General features: G+C 38.0%; 2 protein-coding genes across 2 annotated transcripts; both read right to left on the bottom strand.

The window, feature by feature from the left end:
• Positions 1-47: 47 nt before the first annotated feature.
• Positions 48-8,037, bottom strand: LOC139940112 (uncharacterized). The gene is made up of 2 exons (XM_071936358.1): positions 7,839-8,037; positions 48-4,221 (listed from the first exon to the last, which is right to left on the bottom strand). The coding sequence occupies exon 2, from the start codon at positions 3,986-3,988 to the stop codon at positions 3,101-3,103; it is 888 nt and encodes a 295-aa protein (XP_071792459.1). The 5' UTR covers positions 3,989-4,221; positions 7,839-8,037; the 3' UTR covers positions 48-3,100.
• A 2,538-nt stretch (positions 8,038-10,575) lies between these two features.
• Positions 10,576-23,201, bottom strand: LOC139940027 (gastric triacylglycerol lipase-like). Its single transcript, XM_071936224.1, has 8 exons — positions 22,719-23,201; positions 16,736-17,085; positions 15,912-16,062; positions 15,153-15,245; positions 14,629-14,781; positions 13,260-13,331; positions 12,888-12,959; positions 10,576-12,132 (listed from the first exon to the last, which is right to left on the bottom strand). Exons 1-8 carry the CDS (start codon positions 22,845-22,847, stop codon positions 11,761-11,763), a joined length of 1,392 nt encoding a protein of 463 aa, XP_071792325.1. The 5' UTR covers positions 22,848-23,201; the 3' UTR covers positions 10,576-11,760.
• Between the last annotated feature and the right edge of the window lie 1,987 nt (positions 23,202-25,188).

Here is a 25,188-nt window from a genome sequence, read left to right as displayed (position 1 = left end):
TTTATAAAAAACGGTTACAAACGCTTTTCAAAGACCAACTCGACCGATCCAAGGCAACGTGTTCCTTTAAACGTTATTGCAAATAACACAAATGACAATGTAACAGGTAGGCCTACAGAAAATCGTACATAACTGACTTAGAGGCAGCAGTGTTTGGTTTAAATCGAGGACTTCCGAGGACCAAAGGAATCCAGTAAAATAAAGATTAATCGCTTCGCTTTTGTGTACAAAAACAGAGACGGTGTTAAAATCCAAACAATGGGAGAACAAAGGGAAGTCCTCCATTTATGGCATTTACAAATAATGTGTGTTTAGGTGGACAAGTCTACGGAATAACTTTCAAATAAGGGATCCTAAACACACACACACACAAATTTGGAAGACAAAAATTAGGTTAATATACCATGATTTAAAGGCAGTGGACACTATTGGTAATTGTCAACGACTAGCCTTCACAGTTGGTGTATCTCAACATATGCATAAAATAACAAACCTGTGAAAATTTGAGCTCACTCGGTCATCAAAGTTGCGAGATAATAATGAAAGAAGAAAACACCCTTGTCACACGAAGTTGTGTGCGTTTAGATGGTTGATTTCGAGACCTCAAGTTCTAAACTTGAGGTCTCGAAATCAAATTCGTTGAAAATTACTTCTTTCTCGAAAACTATGGCACTTCAGAGGGAGCTGTTTCTCACAATGTTTTCTACCAACAACCTCTCCCCATTACTTGTCACCAAAAAAGGTTTTATGCTAATAATTATTTTGAGTAATTACCAATAGTGTCCACTGTCTTTAATCCCTGTATTTAATTGTTTCGTTGGTGGGGGAATTTACGGACTGTTTTCAATGTGTATACCAATTCATAAGTTGTACTTTGACATGAAATGCTGAACTACAATGCTGTTCATGAACAGGTACTATTCACACTTTGAAAGTGACTTTCTGTCGCTATTTGCTTTCCATGCCAGGGTTCTTGTCTTTTGTTTTGTCTCAAGTGTTTTGTGTACCACCCCACTGGAGGTTGTTTCCTACAGTACATGTATCTGCCCGCGGCCAGGCCAGATTTCTCAGTAATTTGCTAGCGTTTTTACACTATTTGTATTCTTATTATAACCATTGTAGTGCTTGTTCTTGTAAATCTTTGATGTGCAATTTTATTTTTTAAGTGTTTTTTTTTTCATGTTTGCTGGCAAATAAAATGTAATGAAATGAAATAAATTACTGCATGTATTGCACACTGCACATTAATCACAATCCAGCCGACACTGCAGCGTATCGAGTTGGCACTTCAGAACCTGATTCACTTCAAAGCAGTTCATTTGGAGCGGGTTTGAGATTACATTCTGCAGCTGCTCATCTGAGTGATTTACACACGAACCACAAAACACCGATTTCATGCACAAAGAACCAAGACAGAAAAAAATATCATAGAATATTTTATCATGATCGTAAAAATAAATGAAAATATGATTATCGTTTATAAGCTTTTGGTTGTTCGGCATGCAAGTGGAGTACCGTATCTTGTTACAATTGTAATTGCATCGCCCGATTCTCAAAAAAATGATATCACGTCACGACACTGATAATTATTTAAATGATATAAGCTTTTGGTTTTTAATTAATACCACTTATCATTGGCTTAAAGCCATTATACACTTTCGGAACAGAAAAAAATAAAATAAAAAATCACAGATTTACAAATAACTTACAGGGTTTACAGAAGGTAATGGTAAAAGACTTCTCTTGAAATATTATTCCATGAAATGCTTTACTTTTTGAGAAAACATTAAAACGATTATCAATTCTCGACAACGAGAATTACGGATTATAGTAAACACATGTCATGACACGGCGAAACGTGCGGAAACAAGGGTGGGTTTTCCCGTTATTTTCTCCCGACTCCGATGACCGATTGAGCCTTAATTTTCACAGGTTTGTTATTTTATATATAAGTTGTAATACACGAAGTGTGGACCTTTGGACAATACTGTTTACTGAAAGTGTCCAATGGCTTTAATTTTGTGACGTGCAATACCTAAAATGAAAATTTACAACTTTTCCCAAGTGTGTAAAAATAGCCACTCGACGAATTGGGCCTATCTTTAACATCTCGAAGACTCCTCGCGAGCACGGTCGTCAAAATTGTGAATTATTTTCGCAAGGTTTTAGTTTTTTATTTACTAGGCTAGTGCAAAGCAATTTAGAAAGTTTATTTATTACAAGTGAGTAATATTAAAAGTAGTGCAATTTTTGAGCGGTGTCGTCTTTCAAGAAATTCAGGCATCGTTTTATTTGTTTGTCCTACCACCAACTTTTAACTTTCACTTCGGTGAAAAAAAGTAATTTGCAAGAAGCTGTATTTGAGTTATGAGAAGAGCCTACTTTGTGCATTGTCTTTTAAAATCAATTAACGCAAATCGGAAAAACTAACTCATCTGTGATCAAGTGTCGTTTTTTAAAGGCATGGACACTATTGGTAATTGTCAAAGACTAGTCTTCACAGGTGGTGTATCTCAACATATGCATAGAACAACAAACCTGTGAACATTTGAGCTCAATCGGTCGTCGAATTTGCGAGATATTAATAAAAGAAAAAACACCCTTGTCGCACCATGATCACAAGAAGTTTCCTTTAAGATGCTTGATTTCGAGAACTCAAATTCTAAATCTGAGGTCCCGAAATCAAATTCGTGGAAAAATACTTCTTTCTCGAAAACTACTTCACTTCAGAGGGAGCTGTTTCTCACAATGTTTTATACTATCAACCTCTCCCCATTGCTCGTAATTTAGAAAGCGTTTATGATAATAACTATTTTGACTAATTACCAATAGTGTACAGTGCCTTTAAGCTACGTCTGTAATAAAATTTTCGCCATGCTATCGTACGCCTACAATACATTTTTTTGTTTTACCATTTTTTTGGCTATTCCACTTCGTGGAGTTTGAGCTCCACCGATACCCATGGCGGGTCTACCGGCGATTGCCATTCAACACTCCAACCACCGGGCGGGACCCGTGCCTCCCTGGCCCGGAGCTCGCCATCGGTGCCCTTATTGCCCCCACTGATTCCCCATGCCCGGACTCCCGACCAATCATGGCATTACAGAATCCCCAAGTCTAGTTTATAGACAGAACTACCCTCGGTGTCATTCACCTCATTGAAGCAACACCTACAATGGTACGGACACAAGTTAGTCTTATCCGAACGGACTCCCTGTGGACGCCTATTCATCAATGACCTCCACGGTGGCGATTTACGGACCACCTTCTGCCGATTGGGGGCACTATACCAGGCTAACGGTGACTTGCTGTCAGCCCGGTCTGCTGATGTAGAGTCCTTAGTACTCGGAGAAGGTTTCTTGTGGAGTACAGCCGCGCTTGTGTGAGGCCGACTTGATGAAGCCAAGGGTCGCGAGTTACCGAACGTATTGAAAGCTTTCTCCATTTGTGTCCGACTCTGAAAGAGACCATGCTGGTCGCGAGACCCCCAACCTCCTTGACGAAAGTACGAGTCCGCACTCCCAGTACGACTAGGCTCGCGACTCCACCCCCTGGACGGGAACATTGAGCCGGGGGAAAAGAACGAATTCACGGTATCCCCGAGCTCGTCGCAAGCCCAACGGTCATCGAGTCTCACTTTCAAGACACCCAGTTTAGGAAGGGTGTAGTCCCGCTTATTGTTCCAAGACTCTAGGTCCTGTTGAGGGTACACGGTAACACGAGTTGAAGTCAGTTCCAACCCTCCAGAGCTCGGTTCTTTTCGCTTCAACTTGGAGTAGTACGCTGGCTCTGGTGCCTTCTTGTATCTCAGTTGTGTCCCGTTACATGACACTCCTTCGAGAGGGGTACCAGCTCGACCTTCCTGGCCGTCGGTAGGGGATTTTAAGTTCGATCTCAGTGTTTTCTCGCCACCTTCACGTGAGGAAGGTCCTCCAGACAATCTTTCTACATGGTCCGTATCATCAGCGACTGCGGTGTCAGACTCCATGATGATGCTTTATGGTTCAAGGCTCAAGATACGAAATGCAAACCTGAGTAGTGCTGGTCTCTCTGATACAGCCTTAGTCCATGGTAGAATATTCTCAGTTTAACATTTGACTGGGATTGCACTGGTGTGTTGCTGATGTTTTGTGGTTAGTGTCGAAACAGATGATTATTATCAACGACGCAGGTGGAGAGTTTCCCCTTGAAGCGAACGCCAATCCATCGTGAACTTGCTCCCTGTAAACAACGAAACGCAAAAGATTAACAATCGAAACAAGCAAAAAACGATTCCGACAGTTAAAGGCAGTTGACACTATGGGTAATTACTCATAATAATTGTTATCATAAATCCTCTCTACATTACGAATAATGGGGAGATAGTATAAAACATTGTGGGAAACAGCTCCCTCCATGAAGTGACGTAGTTTTTGAGAAAAAAAGTACTTTTCCACGAATTTGATTTCGAGACCTCAGATTTAGAATTTGAGGTCTCGAAATCAAGCATCTGAAAGCACAAATCTTCGTGTGACCATGGTGCGACAAGTGTGTTTTTTCTTTCATTAATATCTCGCAACTTCGACGACCGATTGAGCTCAAATTTCACATGGTTGTTATTTTATTCATATGTTGAGATACACCAAGTGAGAAGACTCGTCTTTGACAATTACCAATAGTGTCCACTGTCCAGTGTCTTTAACGAAAATAAAGAAATGCGGGCTGACGATAACTTGGTCTACACACCTAACTGAAAGACAGCACTGGTGAAGAAGGGCGGGATGGCCGATAAGAGTAAAATGTAGAGACGTAAAATAAGACACATTATAATCGTCATGCCAGAGACAAACCGGCAAGGAGGACCGGCAGTGCCATGCAATCCGGCACAGCACTAGCCAAGCTCCCTCTCTAACGAAGGCTTTACAGAATTTGCATAAAATAATGCATACAAATTTGCATACAAATTGTATTGCCCAACTTGGGATTCTTGAAATTACTTTTAAGAATGACTCACTTTATATTAAAATAAAATGTTATGTCTCTATTTGATCAAATGACTTGATGTGATTTGATTCCATTACGAAACATAATATTTGAGTTGAAAGTTATCGCACTCAGCTCAAACTCGAGTCAACAGACTCATAAACATCCGGCACAAGTTGGATGACCCGATACATAAAACCCGACTCCGCCCCCCGCCCCCCCCCCCCAAAAAAAAAAAAAAGTTAAAAAAAAACTTTAAAAAAACATTGCTATCAAGTCAAGCATCAAAAACATCGTCGAACGAATGCGACGACGTCATGCACTTTATTTGAAATAATATGCAGTGACGAGGTTTCCGTCCAAGCGGTCGCCCATTTTCGGCAGCACCCCTTCCGAGCTTGATATTTTAAATTTCTTCATAAAGTGCATCAACTTGCAATCACTTACCTCATATTTAACATAAAGACGTTGTAATTATTATATCATGAAAACAATACACGAAACTTTAAATGATCACAAGCGATTTCAGCATTCCACTGAGCAAAATACATCCATGTCACCCAAACTGCCATACTCGTGAGCAACTGATACAAACAGTAGCCCGTATCAACACAAACCACACATCACTTTGGCTCCACATTGATTAATTAAACACTAGATGTTCTTGTAGGTTAATTAAACCAACACGAGTTGAAACATTCTTTTTGTCACGGTTGAATTATCCTTTCTCTGTGGATAAATTGAGGTAAATATTTGCCACTCTTTACGGTCGGAGGAGGAACACGATCTTTTGTAGGTACTGGACGGCTGTTTCAAGGCTTGATTTTGTTCTAGACGTGTTGGGCGAGATTGTGGTGAAAGGATAGTCTAGTTTTAAATATTGTTTATGATATTAAACCGAAAGTGGAACATAACATCTACAAATTTCCCAAATTTTTACACAGAGTTAAGGCTACGTTCTTATCTCGAGTTAGGACTAGTTACTCGTCCTACTTTGTAAATACCTCTGAGGAGTAACTTTGTGAAATCGACCTCTGGTCTCAAAGAATAACTTACAAAACGGAAAGTTTTCCTTCACGATATATTTGTGTGCGGTTGACTGATGTTATTCTAAAAGCAATCGACCCAAGCTGCTTGATATAAAGTGAAACTCAACTGTGCAACTATTTGAACTTCTACTTGTGAAAAAAAAAACATACCACAAACAGCCGTCGAATGTCGTCTGTACATGTTAACTTTGATTTAATCTTTGTTCGATGTCCTTTCCCCTAATGAGTGGGGAATCGATTTGACAAATAATTACTGAGCAAAGGAAGCGACAAGGTAGCGTGACATTCTCTCTGAGGTGTCATTTTAAGTATTTATTCATGAAAGTTTCCTTGAGTCATGAAAAAAATTATGTTTGCCTTTTGCAACCCCCAAAATAAGATTTAATCTTATGTTTCCACTAACTGAGGAACTATAGTTGAAATCCCACCATTTTTTATTTATTTCCTTTAATACTTTCTTTTGTAAGAAAAGGTAAACAGAAACGAGAAGATGCCATTCTCACGAAAGCAAATAGGAATCTCACAAACACATTTGAAATCATTGCACTGGACGCTATCGGTAGTTATACCCCAAATAATTGTTAGCGTAGCAAACTTGCTTGCTAACGAGTACGACTTTACTCCTCTTGAGGTATGTACTCATTGGAAGATAGATATATAGTAATGGGGAGCTGTTGATAGTATAAAACGTTGTGAGAAACGGCTCCCCCTGAAGTAACATAGTTTTTGAGAAAGAGATAATACTTTTGAGATAGTGTACTCCTTATTAGGGATTGTTCTTCCAGCGTGGACACTATTCGCGCCAGATTTTGGGCGGTCTTTTGAAATGAAATTTTCACATTTTTAGTTTTATTGTGCACCACTCAATTTATAAAATAATCGAACGGTTAAAAATACCGAAGGTACACAAAAAAAGAGTCTGCAACTATAGATGCATTGATTTGTATTTACCTTTTTCGTATCTCGGCACCCAATTATGTCCGTACACACGAGTCCATACAACACAATGTCAAAGGCGCGATTTGATTGAATACAATTGAGTATAATAAAAGAGTGCATTCGAACTCGAACCCATGATATAAAAAAGTATCATGGCAACGCGGTCAACACTTTGATTATGCACAACTATATCACAATAATATCCACAGTGTAGTGTGTAGGTATCAAAATACTGATAGAAAAACAAACTATGAACCACAGGGAACCGGTAGGCTTACATGTAGGTTGGGAAGATTACTCTAAAAGGCTTTTTTGCCGTGATTTGAAATAGAATTTATTATAAGTTTGTAATAAAAATATCACATCATCAAACATGGGAAAGGGAAGGTAAGCCGTCAAACTGACATAGGCCTGTAATTTGTAAGAAAATGTACACAGCAGAGTGAAGATTCAAGGCGTAGCTACCTAAACATGAACATTGTTGTAGCACAGTGTCATTCTACTAAAGCAATGTGATATTGTTAATGTGCAATTTGCCTAGCAAGCTTTATAGCAATTGGCAAGAAGGACGCTGCCACAATCAGTACGAAGGGACACATACACCAAATGGCAACTGACTTTAATATTTAGAGTTTATCAGTCAGCAAACACAAACAGTTAGACAGGCGTGAACAACGTGTTGGAACAAACAGAACAGACACAAAACCTATATGATTAAAATTGAGCCATCAACATCCCCTCATTGCGAGGGGAGAGTTTGTGACGGTTGTTGATGCCTCATTCCAAGCAGGGCATCTGCATCAGATTCTCTGACTGCTACCCACAAAACACATAATAAACGACTTGAAGGCATTACAGTGTATGATTGTGATTTAATAATTTACGTACCTGTAAACTGCATGAGGATTTACTGCCAACATTCCACAACCATAACTGAGAGATAAACGGCACGGATTAACATTGATAAAACATTCCTCATCACAACATACATCAAACACGTATTGCCTGATTCATTATAACGAAGTGGTTTGTTCCGTGTTTACTGCTGTGTAACACGACGAGTCACAACTGCAATTGAGCGAACTTTGGTCGTGGCGTTCTTCTGTTATTTAGGGGCTTTGGTTCGTGTGCAATATCTATTATAAATCATAATGTTGTTTAATGACACCATAAATTGTTTGATGTGTATATATAATTATTTTGTTTTAGAGTTAAAGTTTAAAATCTTAATCTTGTTCCGTGTTTACTGCTGTGTACACGACGAGTCACAACTGCAATTGAGCGAACTTTGGTCGTGGCGTTCTTCTGTTAGGGTCTTTGGTTCGTGTGCAATATATATTATAAATCATAATGTTGTTTATTGAAACCATAAATTGTTTGATGTGTATATATAATTATTTTGTTTTGGGGTTAAAGCCATTGGACACTTTCGGAACAGAAAAAAAAAGTTTACAGATTTACAAATAACTTACAGGGTTTACAGAAGATAATGGTGAAAGACTTCTCTTGAAATATTATTCCATGAAATGCTTTACTTTTTGAGAAAACATTAAAACAATTATCAATTCTCGATATCGAGAACTACGGATTTTTTTTAAACACACGTCATGACACGGCGAAACGTGCGGAAACAAGGGTGGGTTTTCCCGTCATTTTCTGCCGACTCCGATGACCGATTGAGCCGAAATTTTCACAGGTTTGTTATTTTGTATATAAGTTATGATACACGAAGTGTGGGCCTTTGGACAATACTGTTTACCGAAAGTGTCCAATGGCTTTAATAACATCTTTGTATAAACATTTTCGATTCTGACAACGCATATATCGCACAAAATAGAACGCCAAATTGTTTGGCATTGTTACGTCAATCCAGTAGCGTAATTGAGGGGGAGGCCACGCCCCTATTAATGTCCGTGCCCATCGGTCCCACCCCTATTTTAAATCTGAACTGTTGAGACTTAAAACAAAACAAAAACAGAGTAAAATGTTACATTTTATAAGCTTTCGATTTTTCAAACTATTTTTTTTTCATTTGCACGCATCCATTTAAAAATTTTAATTTATTTTGTGGAAAATCGGCTCACAAACTTAGGCTACATCATATCATCAAGGGTAAAACTCCAAAAGTCAAACACGCGTGCTGTACAAGTCCAGGTTGCTTTATCACTTGGCGCTTTCAAGCACCGTTTTCACCTTTTCATTTATGTAAAGCTAGGAACTGCGACTGGAAAATGCGCAAATAAAATAAAAAGATATGTCGTTGTTTCCGACGCTTCAGAAGACGGATAAATCTGCACTTTATTTGTATGGGAACACCTGCAGCTATTAATCATAATGTTGTCAATAAATGAGATGTCAATGACAACCGGAATTGGCAATCATACAGGTGTTTTTGTTGCTGGAAATTAAATTGGAAGGTGGGAGGGAAGGGGAGGGGGGTGTAGAATTGCGTGCACTACACAATAATTGACAATAGACATTGTGTGCTTGGGGGGGGGGGTCGGGTAGACTTGGCCCCCTGTCTTATCCGCAGTTAACGAGCCTAGAAGTTTGAAGTCAGGCTGCAATTTTTCCCTGCAGTTTATGTTTGCCATCTTCAACAAATTTCCTGATGCTTTTTTAAGGATTCCCTTTTTTTGAATAAAACCAAAATCCCATTAAACCACCAACAAGGGGAGTGGGGGGGGGGGGGGGGAGATTGCAGTCAGGCTAGGGTAGACTGGGCCCCTGTCTTTATCCGCAAGGATAGTTATTCACGAGCCTGGATTGAAAATGTGACGTCAGATGTTCAGGCTGGGGGTGTTCTCGTATCTTGACAATAGGGGGCGCTATCAGTAATTGCTGTGATTTGTTATTATTGAACTAAAACGCACGTGTGACATTGGTAATGTCCTCAATTCTGCATTTTGGTGGATCACGAACTGGAAAGAGATTGTAACGACCTGAAGCAAATGACTACCCTAGAAAATATTACGAAAAGGTAATTTACATCCGTTGTCAAGGAATATTTATATCAATATGCCATTTCATCAATGCAACTTTGCGGGGTTTTCCGCACAACAGTCACATTGACAAAATAATATTTGCATTTTTGTTTATTTATTAGGGCAATTTTTTTTTATAATGTGATGAAGGTGTACCCAGGGTGCAGTTATAGTGGAAAGAATAATGGTCAACTACAACTCATTGACATGGTATGATGGATTGATCATTGAGGAATAAGAACGTTTGATTTAGCACACTTCGCAACATTCCACTCTTTTCTAGCTTCAAAAGTTTGCATTTGCGTATGATGGGTGCTTTTACATTTCAGTGTGCGCAACGTAGGCCTATAAAGGGCCCTATCTCGTTTTAAAACATTATGTTTTATTTATTAGTCTGCGCACCGAAAAGGCGTTTTTGTTACTAGGCCTACAACTGAGCTTTTGAAGTAATTTGAGGGCGTATGCCTACTCGAATTTTTGCAGTGTTCATTATTTGATCTTGGTTACTGTGCTCACTAAGCATATCTTGCAAAAAATACTAACTTTCAGAATTATGGTTTCTACACTTAAGACAAGATAACGATTATGTAACATTCTGATTTTGTTTGAATTCTCAATTATTTATTAAGAAATAACCCATCAAATAATAAACAAAATTCAAACTACAATATTTTGAAATGTATTGACTAATAGGCTACATTATACAAAATAATTATGATAGATTATAATGATATCAGAAGTTTAGTTTCTTTCTTGAAGTGGTCTTGCATAGTCTTGTTTGTCAAAAGAGGTTTTACACTCGAGTTTATGGAAGCAAGGGGGGTGGGGCACTCCAAACAAAATGTTTATCATTGTAGGCCTTAGTCATACCTGACAAAAAAAGAATAAAACTGTGACACAATGATTATTAAGGGGTATTTTAAAATGATTGCATTTCCACTTATAAGTATAACCCCTTAAAGGCAGTGGACACTATTGGTAATTACTCAAAATAATTATTAGCATAAAACCTTACTTGGTAACGAGTAATGGGGAGAGGTTGGTAGTATAAAACATTGTGAGAAACGGCTCTCTCTGAAGTGGAGTAGTTTTCGAGAAAGAAGTAATTTTCCACAAATTTGATTTCGAGACCTCAAGTTTAGAATTTGAGGTCTCGAAATCAAGCATCTGAAAGCACACAACTTCGTGTGACAAGGGTGTTTTTTTCTTTCATTATTATCTCGCAACTTCGACGACCGATTGAGCTCAAATTTTCAAAGGTTTGTTATTGTATGTATATGTTGAGATGCACCAAGTGAGAAGACTTGTCTTTGACAATTACCAATAGTGTCCACTGTCTTTAAGGGGTATGTTAAAATGATTGCATTTCCACCTTTAAGTATAACCCCTGAAGTTGGGAACACTATCCTCAGCTGACTTGCATCTTTACAATACACAATTATGTACAGTTGGCTGCTTTACAAAACCCGTACAACTCAAAGGTTGGAATGGTTGGTAAACTCAAACAGAAAATATATTACAAGAGAGTTAGGAGGGTTTGATATGAAAATTTAGCATCTTTTTTCGACACTATCATATGAAAAAAGAGGTGATGTTGTGAAGCTCACCAATGCCAAATCAACTTCAAGTTGAATGTGTAGGTAATACACCAATAACTTGAAGTGTTGACCTCGGACCATAAACTTCTCTGGCCAAACCCTTTTCCTCTTTGTTAAATTTTCACCAACATGTATTCATTTATAAAACACTACCTACACTACTTACAGTTCTTGTGATAAAAAAGAGTAACGTAGAAATGATTAAAAAAAAGTAACAAACAGAAGAATTTAAAGGTTGAATTCGTTCTCAAGTTTCTCGGTGTTGACAGCCGTCTGGTTGCGAGGTACAGTATGGTTGTTCCTCACCTTGGCGTCAGAGCTCTTCGTCTTTTCCTTGACTTCCTTCTTTTCCTTGACTTCCATCTTTGCTTCCTCCTTGAAGATGGTGTCAATGATAGGTTCATAGACCCAATAAGGTGCGTCTGTTCCCCAGATGAAATCCAGATGATCATACTGAGGGATGTAGTTGTTCTCTTGGAGGTTTTGTAGCTTCGGGATCAGCATCTTGACATCCTCTGGATCTGCCAGCCAATCTTTTCCGCCCCAGTACAGAGAGACTTGGGTTGTGATGTGTTCAGGGTAGTACAAGGGAGGTGTGGTCTGGGTATAAAGAAAGAGGACATCAATAGTTATGTACCAACCTCTTGGCATTGATAATCTGAGAAACTGTATTGTTTTAGTGAGCTATCGCCCAACTCACAAGTCAAGACGCCAATTCAAGGTGAGGGCTACACATTCTTGATACAGGCTTTCGACCCAGGTCAACTGTCAGCAAGGGCACATTGCCACCTACTCCTTGGGCTGAAATCGGGGTACCCACTCCACAGTTTGTAAGGATGTAGGCATGGGTATCATCTACTAGGAGGCTGGGTGGTAGAGCAGAATGCACTTCTTTTTCAACTTTTTATGAAGCAATTATGGTTAAGTGCCTTGCTCAAGGGCACAAGCGTCATGACTTGGATTCGAACACACACTCTACTGCTAGCAAAACCAGAGCTTGGGTCTGGTAAACTAGGTGCTCGGGTTTTTCTTAGGATGTTGTATTTTAAACTGTAAAATTGAGAAACTAAATGTGTAACTGGGTCGTCTGGTCGGCGAAGTTGTATCTTTTTCACCTTTCGCCTCTTTGAAACCGGTTCAAATCACGCTGGGGGCACTACGTAGATTGGGTATTTAGTGCCTACCTGACTGCATGGATTTTCCTTGGAATAATTTTCTGCGGTTTTCTTCCCTAAACCTGAAACTTCCTTCCTTGTCTTTTCCAATGGGGTTCTTGGATAATATAGTGATTAATGCTGCTCTTCAGAGAGTCCTTGGCTTAACAACCAGACTGAATGAAATAAAATTAATCTAACCTGGTTGTATCGTGCCATATTCTCTTCTTTAGATCCGCGATCATATTTCTGGAACTCTCCTGATGATACCATCTTCAAAATGAAAAGACAAATTTTTATTGTGAAAAGATGAGTAGGTCTATCTAGTGTCACAAGTTCATTTTGAGATTTCCTCTTTTCCTCTAGCTGGAATTTATATTAAACTTTTACCCCTCTTTAAGTTGTAAAACAGTTGTTATACCACTCTTTAAATTGTGACTTAATACCTGAGCAGTTTCAAAACAGTTTTATTGTGAAAAGATGAGTAGGCCTAGTGTCACAGGTTTATTTTGAGATTTTAAACTTTTACCCCTCTTTAAATTGTAACACAGTTGTTATACCACTGTGACTTACCTGAGCAAAATGAATCATATCTTGTGTGGAGGTGCCGGCTGGGGAGTGTGACAAATACACTGGTAGTCTGGTCTGTAGTAAGGATACACATTGGAATGAGTACACAGTGAAAGTGCACAATGCTTAACAGGTTTCTGCTTAGCAGAAATTTGCAGGATACCAGCCACAAATCTCAAACGTGGTATAATAGATTAGCTGGTTACCTTATTCTGGTAAACTTGGCTTGTTTTGTGTTAAAATAATAACAATAATATGACACTTGTAAAGCGCAAACATATCCACCTAACAAGTAGGCGCTCAAGGCGCGACAAAGAAAAACAAGTTTCTAAGTTCTATGAAAATGGACACAGATGAGTCACAAACTAAAAGTTTTTTTGCAAAAGTCAAAGACTACTTGGTTCAAGTATTTTCATCTGTGGATTTATTGTAGGAATTGCTTATAAGACATACTGTCGCATAAAAAGCTGTAATAGTATATATTATTTGTATTAAATTTGAACAGTTTGTCTCTGGTCTAGTACATATTGTGATTGATGATCATGCCCCTAATCACATGCCCCTAATCACGCAGAGGCATGGCCTCCGTTGCCCCTGGTCTTGGCCTTTGTGCCTCTTCAAAATTGTCCCTTATGGCTTAAAGATTTTACAACGGAAATGCCCTTTGCCTTTGAAACAGAGTTTTGTTTTGTTCTATAAACCATAAAACCCTGTTTTTAAAAACATTTTTAGATCATGAGAAAAAACACTTTAGATCTATTTTTAGGTTAGTTAACTCTTGTACAATCACAGCACAGCCTTGAGGGTTTACTATTCTGACATGGCAGCACCATATTGTTCATCAAGTTTCCTTTGGCATGTAACACAACTATAAAATTCCTTCAAGGCAAAGCCATGAAGTAATCACACATATATCCAGGGATGTGATTTAGGAATGTGGAAATTCCTAAAGAAAATGGCTTGGAGGCCTGGGTGCTCCCTTATTCTAGACCTAGAACCTCCCAGATGGTACAATTCAGGAGGTTTACATTAGGCCTAGTTCACCGACTCTGTGAATCACCAGAAATACAACACAACAGGTGTTGGCACAATGTAGACAAGAAGGTTTGAAGGCTCAAAGAGTTTACAAAAAACTCCTCAAATCAGAAGAAAAAAAATCCTCAGAAATCACATGCCAGTGTTCTAGGAAAATCTGTCCCACGGAGATTGTCCCCCATATGGGAGATTAACATGGGCTGAAGGAGGTTGATTCAAAAGAGGGCGCTATCAGAAGAAGTTTGTACACAGTTTGCTGATGTGGTTTTGGGGGGGGGGGCACAGAATCACCAGTGACTGCGGGGGAGGGCACAGAACCTCCTGTCACACCCCTTACCTCGTTGAGATTTGACTTATCAAATCCACACAATACAAATAGGATGTTTTCACACCAAGCATCTGCAGAGGTAGAGCAGATGTCAGCGGCTAGCCATTCTGTTACTTTGCTGGACGGCATGAAGTCTTTCACTCCAAGAAGATTCAACACAAACTATCAGAATGAAAAGAAAAAAAAATACATAAATATTCAACCAAGCCTTAAATGTAATTGTTTGTGCACTTACACTGCCCTTCCTACCCCTGAAATTTCACTGAATACATTTCTAACATTTAATGAAAAAATTACCTGTTTTATCATATAAAAGCCAGAAACATCAAGTTTAAAAAATAAAACACTTACCTCTTGTCAGACAAGTTAAAAAGTGTAAGATTTTTTTTTTCAGATTAAAAGATCCCACTATGTACTACAAATGTAGTGTAGTGAACCTTTTACAAATTGTAGTAGGAAAACAAAATATTTGAATTCTCAATAAAATGAATAAATTAGCACTTGCGTCACTTTGAAAAGAGTGATAAACCCACCTTGATTTCTGAAGTATAGGGAGACAGATATCTCAACGGGCTTGTCATGTGACCAACAGTGGTGACTGGTCCAAGTGCAAAGAACATCTTGATCTGAAATAGAATAAGAAACGAACAACTTATTAAGTTTCACTTTCTTACTTTCTTGTCTGAAAGCAGAGTGATTATAAGCTTTATAGAAGAATGAATCCTCTTGAGAAATGTTTTCATCTGAAATATCGTTGATAAAATACCATCTAAAGACTCAAACATCAGCAGCACTTTTCAGTGCCACAATCAAAAGAAGCCGTACACTACTCTCTAAATGTAAAAGTGTGAAAAACACCACTCTTTAAATTTCGAGTTGTCCCTCATATGGCTCCATGTCAGGACAGAGTGAAAAATCACTCAAAAAAGATGCAAACTTCAATCTAAAAGAGTGGAAGACCACTCGAAAAAGAGTTGTACCTCATGGCTCTTCAAAGAGTGATTTTACACTCCTTTGCATTTAGAGAGTAGATTCTATGCTTGCTTGGGCCATGTTCCATAAGGCAATGTTACCTGACCGGAAACCAGTTTCAGGGAATCTCACAAAAGAAAACAATGACATTTGAATTTTCACAGATTTTTGAATGGATGGGAGGAATGGATGGGAGGATAAAGTCTCTTGTTCTTTCATTTGGCAACTTTGCATGCAGTGCAGTTTTTTTTTCCCAAGTTATCTTGATAATAAGAAAGAGCTTGACTTTTGCTTTTTCAGCTGGAATACAATAGAGATACCTTCTCTGACAATTCTTTGTTCGTTGAGAGTTCAGCGAATGCCATGGCAGATCCCTGAGAGTGTCCGACATAGTAGAGGTGCTCCTGGCCACTCACTGCCAGAGCGTGATCAACCATAGCTGGTAAATCAAATGCTGCCATCTCATCCCAGCTGTTGAGGAAGAAAAAGAAAAGAACCAGTAATAACTAAAAGAGTCATGGCTGACTGAAACTAGGATTTAACTTTGAGGGGGTATGTTGAAATGGTGGCGATTCCACTTTTTATGAAACCCAATGGTTTAGTTTGCACAGGGCTTTTACTAAGAACAGTGTCCTTTGCACTAGAGATAGAGAGTTAAATGAAATTGAGCAGATTTCTTGACATTTTAAAAGTAAACTTGCTGATTTTGTTCACATGGCTGACTTCAAAAAGTCTAAATTCAGAAAAAAACCTCAAGAACAGAAGTCAGGAATAAGTTAAAGTGTGCAACTCATTTGCAGTTTAAAAAGCAATGTACTTGAACCCAAGATACAAAAAATGTTGAATTTTGCACAAGACTTTTTTCAAGTGATCATCCCAAAAAGAGGTAGTGGGCAACTACTAATAATAGTTGAAACTTTCTCATTTTCGTAAGAAGAACGTTGCCTTTATATCAAACGATTATTCTCACACAAACTTTGTTTTTAGCACAAAATCTATTTATTTATCCAAAATCAACAGCAGACAAACCATCACTTACAGCAACGAGTAAATAAAAAAGCATTTGAAAATATACATACGTAAATGTTAAAAAAATAAAAAAGGGGGAAACAAGAAGATGATTTTTATGGGTGTTTTAACAAACCTGAAATCCCAAAACTCTTCAGAGTCTGGACTGAGATGAGTATGCTTCAAGGAGTAGATATTGCCTCTGACATTCCCCAACCACACATCAAACCCAGCATCAGCTAGAATGAAAGCAAAGCTCTGATTGGCGAGATTCGTCAGCCAGTTTGTCGACGAGCAGAGCAGTCCGTGCTGGAGGAAGACGACAGGTCGCTTCCTGGCGGGTTGTGTGCCGTTTGTCTGGTTGGATGGCGGGACGGGGGTTTCATCACGGCCGTAGGGGATTCGCTGAAGACCGAGGATGAATCCGTCGTCTGTGGTGACGGCATGTTCTTCACATGGATACCCTTTACTGGTGATCAACTCAGTCTGTAAGTCAAATATAATATGATTTTGGGGTTGAGTGAAGACAAGTTGACTAGAGCAGGATTTGAACCAACAACCTACGGATTAATGTGCTGGCACTCTACCAACTGAGCTTTCTAGCCCTATGTTGGCAGTCTCTCTATTTTGTCAATCTTTGTCCGCCGGAGATGCCAGTCAGAAGCCATACAACCAATAAATGCAAATGTGACTATTCAATTCTTTTTACACACCACCTATTTATAAGGTGACACTGTATATTAGTCCATGGCCTGTGTTGCCCCTGGTCTTAATTAAGTCTTGGTACCCCTTCAAAACAATTTTTGCTATTCCCGAGCGAGACGAGAGGTAGGATAAAGAAGTGTGTTATGGGTCAGTACCCTGTGCATAGTTGGTAAATATGGTTTTGGAAAGTAAAAGATTCATATTCCCTTGGCTTGAAAGCTTGGCTTTATTTCTATTTGAGGCAAGTCATTTCAAAAAGTGAATAACTTTCCTTTGTTAACAATTTAGTCATGGTAAAAGGTAAGGTGACTTTAGATTTTCTGAAAATACAGCATTGGACAAAAGTGCTGGGAAAATACAAAAACAAAATAAAAGCAATTTATTAATTATGTATACAACTTCCAAAAAGTAACATCAAAGATGTTAACCTGGTTTTAAAATACCTAAATGTCCCATCTGGCATGGCATAAGGGTGCTACAAACAATACAAAAACAAACAAACAAACAAACAAACAAACAAACAAACAAACAAACAAACATAAAGACTAACAAACAAACAAACAAGTAAATAAACACCCCAACAAACAACCACCAAGAAGCCTTTTTCTACAGCTCTCCTTACTCTATGCTCTCTCACATACAAGCGACTTTACAAATACAAGTCACATGCTTGACTTGAGTGACACCGAGTGGCACAACTGTAATCTTATAGAAACAGTCCTTCCAGAGCAGCTACTTTACCTAAAATAACAAGGTTTAAATTCTGCAAATGAAATACAAATTGAACTGAATTCCCAACTGTGGGAAATGGGATTTCGCACGTGCACGTTTTTCTGATTAGTGGGCTAATGCAGTTAAGGGTCCTCAACTTGGGGTGGGGTATAAACCCAGGCCTAAACTTTGTTTGCAAAAAGAGTGACCTTGATACACTTTAGGGTCTTTCTGACACTCCATGGGAAAGTTTACAGTTTGTGTCATAATGTCAACACAAAGTTGTAAAAGTAACAGCTGAGCATGTTTTTGAGATGTGCCCCCTTCAAAAAAAAAGTTTATAAAAATCAAATGATTCAATCCCATGCAATAATATCACATTAAATGATTTCTTGATGTGTACAAATTATGTCTGCATGAAGTCCAGGCTCTGTTGGTTCTGTTGTTCTTTAATATGAGCTTGTGATGCCACAGGTGGGACATGGTTTACATACGGTGGAATTCTTGGACTGTTGCCATTTTTTTAACTTGTCCTGGCGATGAGTGAGTGAATTGACTAGCCTCTTTAGTCTTTAACAAAATCTGGTCTGAAAAAAAAAAGGTTTATGTGCATTCTACATCTTGACGATATATTGTGCAACACATGTGTTTTTTTTTTCTTTCATTTATATTCTTTTGCAACTTTGATAACCAATTGAGTCCAAACTTTCATAGATTTGTTATTGTATGCATATTTTGGGACTGGGATACACCAAGTGAGAATACTGGTCTTTTAAAAATTACCAAATGTGTACAATGCCTTTAAGAAAATCAATACATCATAATAAAAACAACATTTTGTAGGTTTTTATTGTTTGAAAACTTATCAGGATGCCATTATTTTGAATTATCTTGGAATGTGGACCATTCCATGCCCAGCCTGACTACGTGACCCTTAGGCTGCCAGATAGGGGTACAAAACCTGCCATCCAAATAGTTGAAGCAGGTGTGTAGATGACTGCTTGGGGGTCACTGGGTCAGTGGATGGAAACAGGAGGGTAGAATTTTGATTTAACTGATGGAATCTTCATAAACTGTGGAAAGCTTCTTTCAAAACTAGTTGGTTTTGAATGGCACCCACTAGATAGATGATGATTCCTGCAGATAAAAGTTGCGAAAACTAATTTGGGGTCAGTAGGGTATTCTGGACGGACACTCAGAGGTAATTATTTTGTACAACTGGCTTGGTATGAGTAGGTAAAAATGGTACGTAATGTTGTTTTGTCTTATAATAAAAATTTGGCCATGCAAAACAAAGTTAACTGTGACAGCTTTTGTTCAATATGAACATTATTGTAGAGTTTTATAAACAATCTTTGCCCACATAATTTCCAGAAAACTTATTTATGGGAGTCCTACATGCCTGTATGAAATATTGCCATACTAAAACAGCTCACTGATTCAAAACACATGCCTAGTAGCAGCACTGTGTGTAGGCAACAATTTGGCCTTTGAGGACCTGCACTTGAGTCAAGAAAGTCACTGTCAAAAAACCCTCAAAAAACACTGCTGTTCATTATTTTATGTTTTTGCAGCAATCAAAGCAAGGCTTATATTGCACATTTAATTTTTTTCTTTTCTTCACCATGTTACCAAATCACCATAATGCTCAAGTTACTGCATGGTGTGTGCGTTAAAATAAGAGGAAGGAACTGGATTAAGATTTTTAAAATGCTATGAAAACTCCCTTTTTTCCTTACAAAAACGGTTGTTGTTCTTCCAGTAGCAGAATTTCCATCTCTCAACATTCCAAATAACAACTCCTGATTGATTTGCTAAATCCTAGAATAGTAACATTGAGCGATCATTGTAAACAAGACCTATGTCATGGATAAAGCAAACCATAAGGGAACAAAGAATCAACCCATCCCCAACTTTTACAACTAGAATAGACTGCAGCCCTTGGCTATTTATTTCAAACATTTTTTTCCCTAATCTTAGGCTGATTTTGTTTTTATTAAAGTTGTTAGAGGCCCCCTTCGACAATTCTTCAGCACTACAGTTCTTCTAGTATCTCTAGGACACACATGGGGCCCCCTTAAATGCCTGACTGCAAAGTTTGTTATTCTTACCAAGAAGTTACTTGACCCCCTGCCTTGGGTATTTTTTCACATGGTACATAACCTAATTTAGTTCACTGTGTCAACTCAAAGACCCATAGAAGTACCAGCTTTAACTGCTGTGCAGAGTTTCCATTGGAAGCAATTATAACCAGTCTTTGGAGGATTTTTTGGTGGCATGTCTGTGCTGTTAGTTTTACTGTAAGAAATTCAAACTTTCAAATTGTGAGAAAACGGTATGAACGAATTTAGAAAACAACAGCAAACAATTTTCTATGAAGGATTAGTACTGATTTTACATTTACTCTGCAGTGAGCTCTACCTCTGAAGGTGGCTCTGCCAATGATCGAGACTAGTAAATTTTAGGCAATTTATTTCCAATATTATTGTTTTTTGTACTTTTTCTGAATTAACTGGGGTTGTTATCAAGAAGGACACGTGTACCTTTATCTGGAGAAGATCTTAATAAAATTGGAATGTTTAGAAAAGTTAATGGGATTCCAAGGTTCACCGTGTAGCAAGTTGTGGACCATCTGTTGGTGTTGAAATGCCACGAGGCAACTCGACTCGAACCATCTCAAACTGTCGCCAGGTGGACACATCATGGGAATAATATGGAAGTTTTTTGGCTTAGGTCATCACAGTCCATGGTCATCTCAGTAACTTTCCCGGCGGATGGGTCTCATTATGGAACTTGGACCCACATTGCATTATTTAAACCATAGTTCAAATGTTGAAACTATGTCATTGGGAAAACACTCCTGTCCTTTGTCAGTTGTTCTGTTACCCAAAATGAAGGCTTCAAAATGACAAATTTAAACCATGTGCTGTTTTTTTATAACTTTTATTTATTTCATTGTCCTGAAAAAATGCTTTCTCTATGGCTTGGAGTAAACTTTTGTTTTCAAATCTGTGCTTTTATCAGAATAAGCATAATCAAAATGGCATCCTTGACAAAACTGTTTATGACAATATCTTACAGGTTGATTGACTGACAAAGTCAGAGAAACTCAGATACTTCGATCTAATAAATAAGCTGTTCATGAAAGCCTGCACTATAACTCAAAACTAAATTGATGGAGAACTATAAACACTAGTTCAAGCCTTGGTCTGGTTCAGGGACCTGTTGACCTGAACTGAAGAAAGATTGTTTGCTTTTCGAAAGGAAAGTGATCCAAACTTTCAGTTTTCAAGCTGGAGAAAAATAAGGATTTTACTCTCAAAAAGGTCCTGTTAGCCTGTCAATTGAGAAAGCTGTTTGAGTACGTAAACAGGGAACAAAATGATGACCAGTGATGTAACAAAACATCGTATACAAGTAATACATACTTTTTAAAGTTATTTTTTAAAGCTGTACACTTGAAATAATACTTTGAATTTTGTCATTCTGAACTTTTTCGGTTGAACTTCCTTCAGATCTGGGTCACATAATGTTTGTTTCTATTCTTTACCTTGATCGTAGTTAAAGTTGAGTATTGTATTTTGTAAAGTAGGTCATTGACTTTATTAATATACACGTACAGGGACCGCACGTACACTACTTTTATGTAATTTTTTGTATAATAGTAAGCATACCTTTTGTTGTTAATATTAATGTAATACATTTTAAGTCTCCCTGCTCTAAACTGTCTGCAGCCAGTGTAGACCGGAGACATAATTATGTTAGTTAATAACTCCATTGACATACTAATACAAACACATACTAACTTAAGTAATTAACATAAAAATAAATTACATTTTAATATTTTGTCAATTTTGTTTTTGTCGAACTAACTCTTCAACATCTGGAAACGTTATTAGCTTTGCAAAACATATGACATCAACATTCCCAAATGAGTTATTCACGTTCCCTCGCCCGCCGGCTGCAGCATGGTGGCAATCGTGTAAATCTGACAATGGTGGGGCATCTTCTTATACATGTTTAATTTTCTTACATGTTTCAAACTGATATAATTTTTTCTTACTTCAACCCCCCCCCCAAAAAAAAAAAAAAAAAACACCCAAAAAACCCGTTACATTTCACTAAAAAGGGTTTTACTTTGGCGGCCCTACACAATAAGGACCAATCAAAAACGTAAAAAGATACAATTTCAATCGATCGAACTGTTTGTACTTTTTGTCTTTTGTTGCATACTGTTTGTGTTAAAAAAAAAAAAAAAAGTATAAAACTCAGTCCTCTGGAACTAAACGTTGCAATCTTGGTACACAGTAAATTACAATGAACAGTTCTGTTCAGTTCAGTTCTGTTCAGTTAGTTTTTTGGGTGAACTTGTTGAAGCTAAATAAATTGAAACAGACATTTCCTCGTTTAGTTTGTTAAATTATAGATAGAGCATGAATAGTTTAGGGAATCGTATTCTTTTTATGATCATCCCGACCCTTGGGACAATCGAATGTTACGACTAATCCAAACTCCTTATTTGTATTAAATTAAATTGATCAAACTCAAAGCGCGACACACCAGACTGACGGGGACCGGGGTACGATGCCTCGAACAGCATGAAGACGGTTGGCGATTGACAGTCTTGCAATGAAGTAGTTTCACTTTCAGGTAATGGTAAAAGTTCAACCGTGGTGTGGAAGGAAATATAATTTTGATCTTACCGCGTTCATGTTGACTTCAGGATCAGTAACATCAGAAGGGCCATTCCAACTCCACAACCAATCAAACAATGCATCACCCTGGCAAGCAAGCCCCACCAACAAGAAAACTGTGAAGAATTGTCGAAACATCTTCAGAGGATACAGAACGTACGGCGCGGAGAGTGGTTTTTAGATAGAGATACTCTCTACTGGCTTCGCCCACCTACGAAAACGCTTGGCAACTGACGAGAGTGGCTGTCAGCTAGCCGGCCGACAGGAGAGAGTGACTGGACTAAGTGTAGATCACAATCCCGATTTACACCTCTGCGATGGGATGATCGTCTGCTCTGATGCTGCACAGCGCGGGTGTGTGTGACAACAGAGTCTAAAGCGCCAACTTCAAATAGTATTTCTTCAGAGGGAGAAATTCTGCAGAAATTAGCGTGTGTGTGTGTGTGTCTTTGCATCAAGTACATTTTACGTGGGCCGTGGCCATGTGCGCGATCGATCGAACGATGTGTCCGCGAATCACTGCACTCAGTACGTGGTTTGTTTACAAGCATCAAAAACACGTGGCCGGCTGTAATTTGCATAATAAGTTGTTATGCATGAATGCCTCACCGTGTACGGAGAATGGAGGTATGGACTGGGCGTGTACTTCAAATTTTGAAGCCGTTTTGTCTCCGCGTCTTATTATGCCGAAGTGACTGTGAAGTCATGACATAACTTATTGCTCGATGGTAAAACTGACGATATACTGCTGTGATAATGATTTGATGTGTTAATGTGTCTTCCTTTATTTTTACAATTCGGCTTTGCACAAAGTAATATTTATATTAATGATGGACAATCAAATAGATCGAAGTGATATTGCTAAATTCTTATGACGCTTTTTCATATTTATCTGCAGAACTGGCACACTTTCCTCAGTTGTTATTTTGTTGTTTTACCAATTCCATTGTTGGCTTTGAAATGTAATCACTTTACCTCTAACGATGCTGAATACTTTGTTTGTTTTAAAAACTTTGAAAATCATGGTTTTACAACGTTTATGAAAACAAAAAATCTATATCGTGAATGCTTTAAATTTATTACGATTGTTTTATGTTGTTATTTGGCTAATAGAAATGAGCACCAAATTTGGGCATGTCTATAATTTTTCTATGAGAGGGAAGTTTTCGGGTGAAAATTGCAATTTTAAATCAGCTTTTTTTTCGGCGGACCAGTTGATTTCCTCATTATAGGCCTATATCAAAATTGGAACTGCCATGGAAAATTGAAAAACACGTCCTAACGTGTCCCTCTTTCGACAAACTGCATCAGTGTGGAGCATTTTTGTTTTCCAAAAATGAAGATTCAAGTGAGTAAGTCCCTATAAGGTCAGAAGTAGAATATGAACTTGACGGTAAAGTGAAGTTGCAAGTATTTGACCATAGCATTTTGTTGTATTGACCAGCGAACTACGCACGAGGTTCTGACTTGAAAAATGGCCTGCCTATAACGGCAGCAGGAGGCTTCTAAGTGAAACGTTTTTTTTTACGGTGATTTCAGTTTTAGCGTCGTCTAGTAGATCGAGCAAGAAGTTGTTTAATATTATGACAAATTTTATATCTTAGGTTTATTGTCACAATCCGCCGGTTTATAGTTGTGGGCATAAGTAAACATTATACCTTTGATTCCATTTGCTCATTAAACAAAACATGGGTCCGGCTGTACCACGCATGTAGGGAAAAATATACCTTTTTCCCACTTTTTTTCTTCAGATAATCCTGATCCTGAATAACGTACATGTAATTGATAATTAAAACAAAACATTTGTTTCTGTGTTTTTTTCCCGAATTATCCGCTCTATACAACAGTAAACATGGCCCCCAAAAACATTCATTATTTTTGATGAAGCGTTTTACATAAAAAAAATCTCAAAACGCGGAACAGTATTTTTTTTTCATAGTTTAAACATAAAGCTAAAAAGAGATAAGCAAAATACAGCAAGATTAAATTGTACAATTAAAACGACAAAAATACAAACAATGAGATACACCAATACGAGACAATTATATCACACCATAGAAAAGGCACTGATTCAAAGATAATTTCTTTTAAAAAGAAATGATTTGAGATGAGTTTTAAAGTTGATGATAGTCCTCAAATGAATGGTAATTGATTCCAAAGATTTGGAGCATATACATAGAAAAAGTCGATCCCCATAAGACTCAGCTAAGCTTTGGGTCAACTAAGAAATAATTAAGTTTAACACCAACACAACTTCCAGTTCGAATATGAGAAACGTAAATTGAAATTAATTCTGAAAGATAGCGTGGGATGGATTTACCTTGATGAATAAGTTTTAACACAGAGGATGTAAGATCAGGGGTGGGTTTCACAAAGAGTTTGGACTATATCTCGAGTTAGGACGAGTTACTAGTCCTAACTTAGGACTAGCTGTACGTTTTTGATATCTCTTAGGCTAGTCCTAAGTTAGGACTAGTCC

This window comes from Asterias amurensis, chromosome 7 (assembly GCF_032118995.1).
Source record: "Asterias amurensis chromosome 7, ASM3211899v1".
Classification (NCBI taxonomy): Eukaryota; Metazoa; Echinodermata; class Asteroidea; order Forcipulatida; family Asteriidae; genus Asterias; species Asterias amurensis.
Note: the sequence above shows the minus strand (reverse complement) of the source record. Positions and strands in the feature narration are given on the sequence as shown.

Coding starts and splice junctions, on each gene's coding strand:
- LOC139940112 (XM_071936358.1), bottom strand. CDS start 3,988: ATGGAGTCTGACACCGCAGTCGCTGATGATACGGACCATGTAGAAAGA.
- LOC139940027 (XM_071936224.1), bottom strand. CDS start 22,847: ATGTTTCGACAATTCTTCACAGTTTTCTTGTTGGTGGGGCTTGCTTGC. Junction 17,086..22,718: donor CTGAAGTCAACATGAACGCG/GTAAGATCAAAA, acceptor TTTGACTTACAG/ACTGAGTTGATCACCAGTAA. Junction 12,133..12,887: donor ATATGGCACGATACAACCAG/GTTAGATTAATT, acceptor CTTTATACCCAG/ACCACACCTCCCTTGTACTA.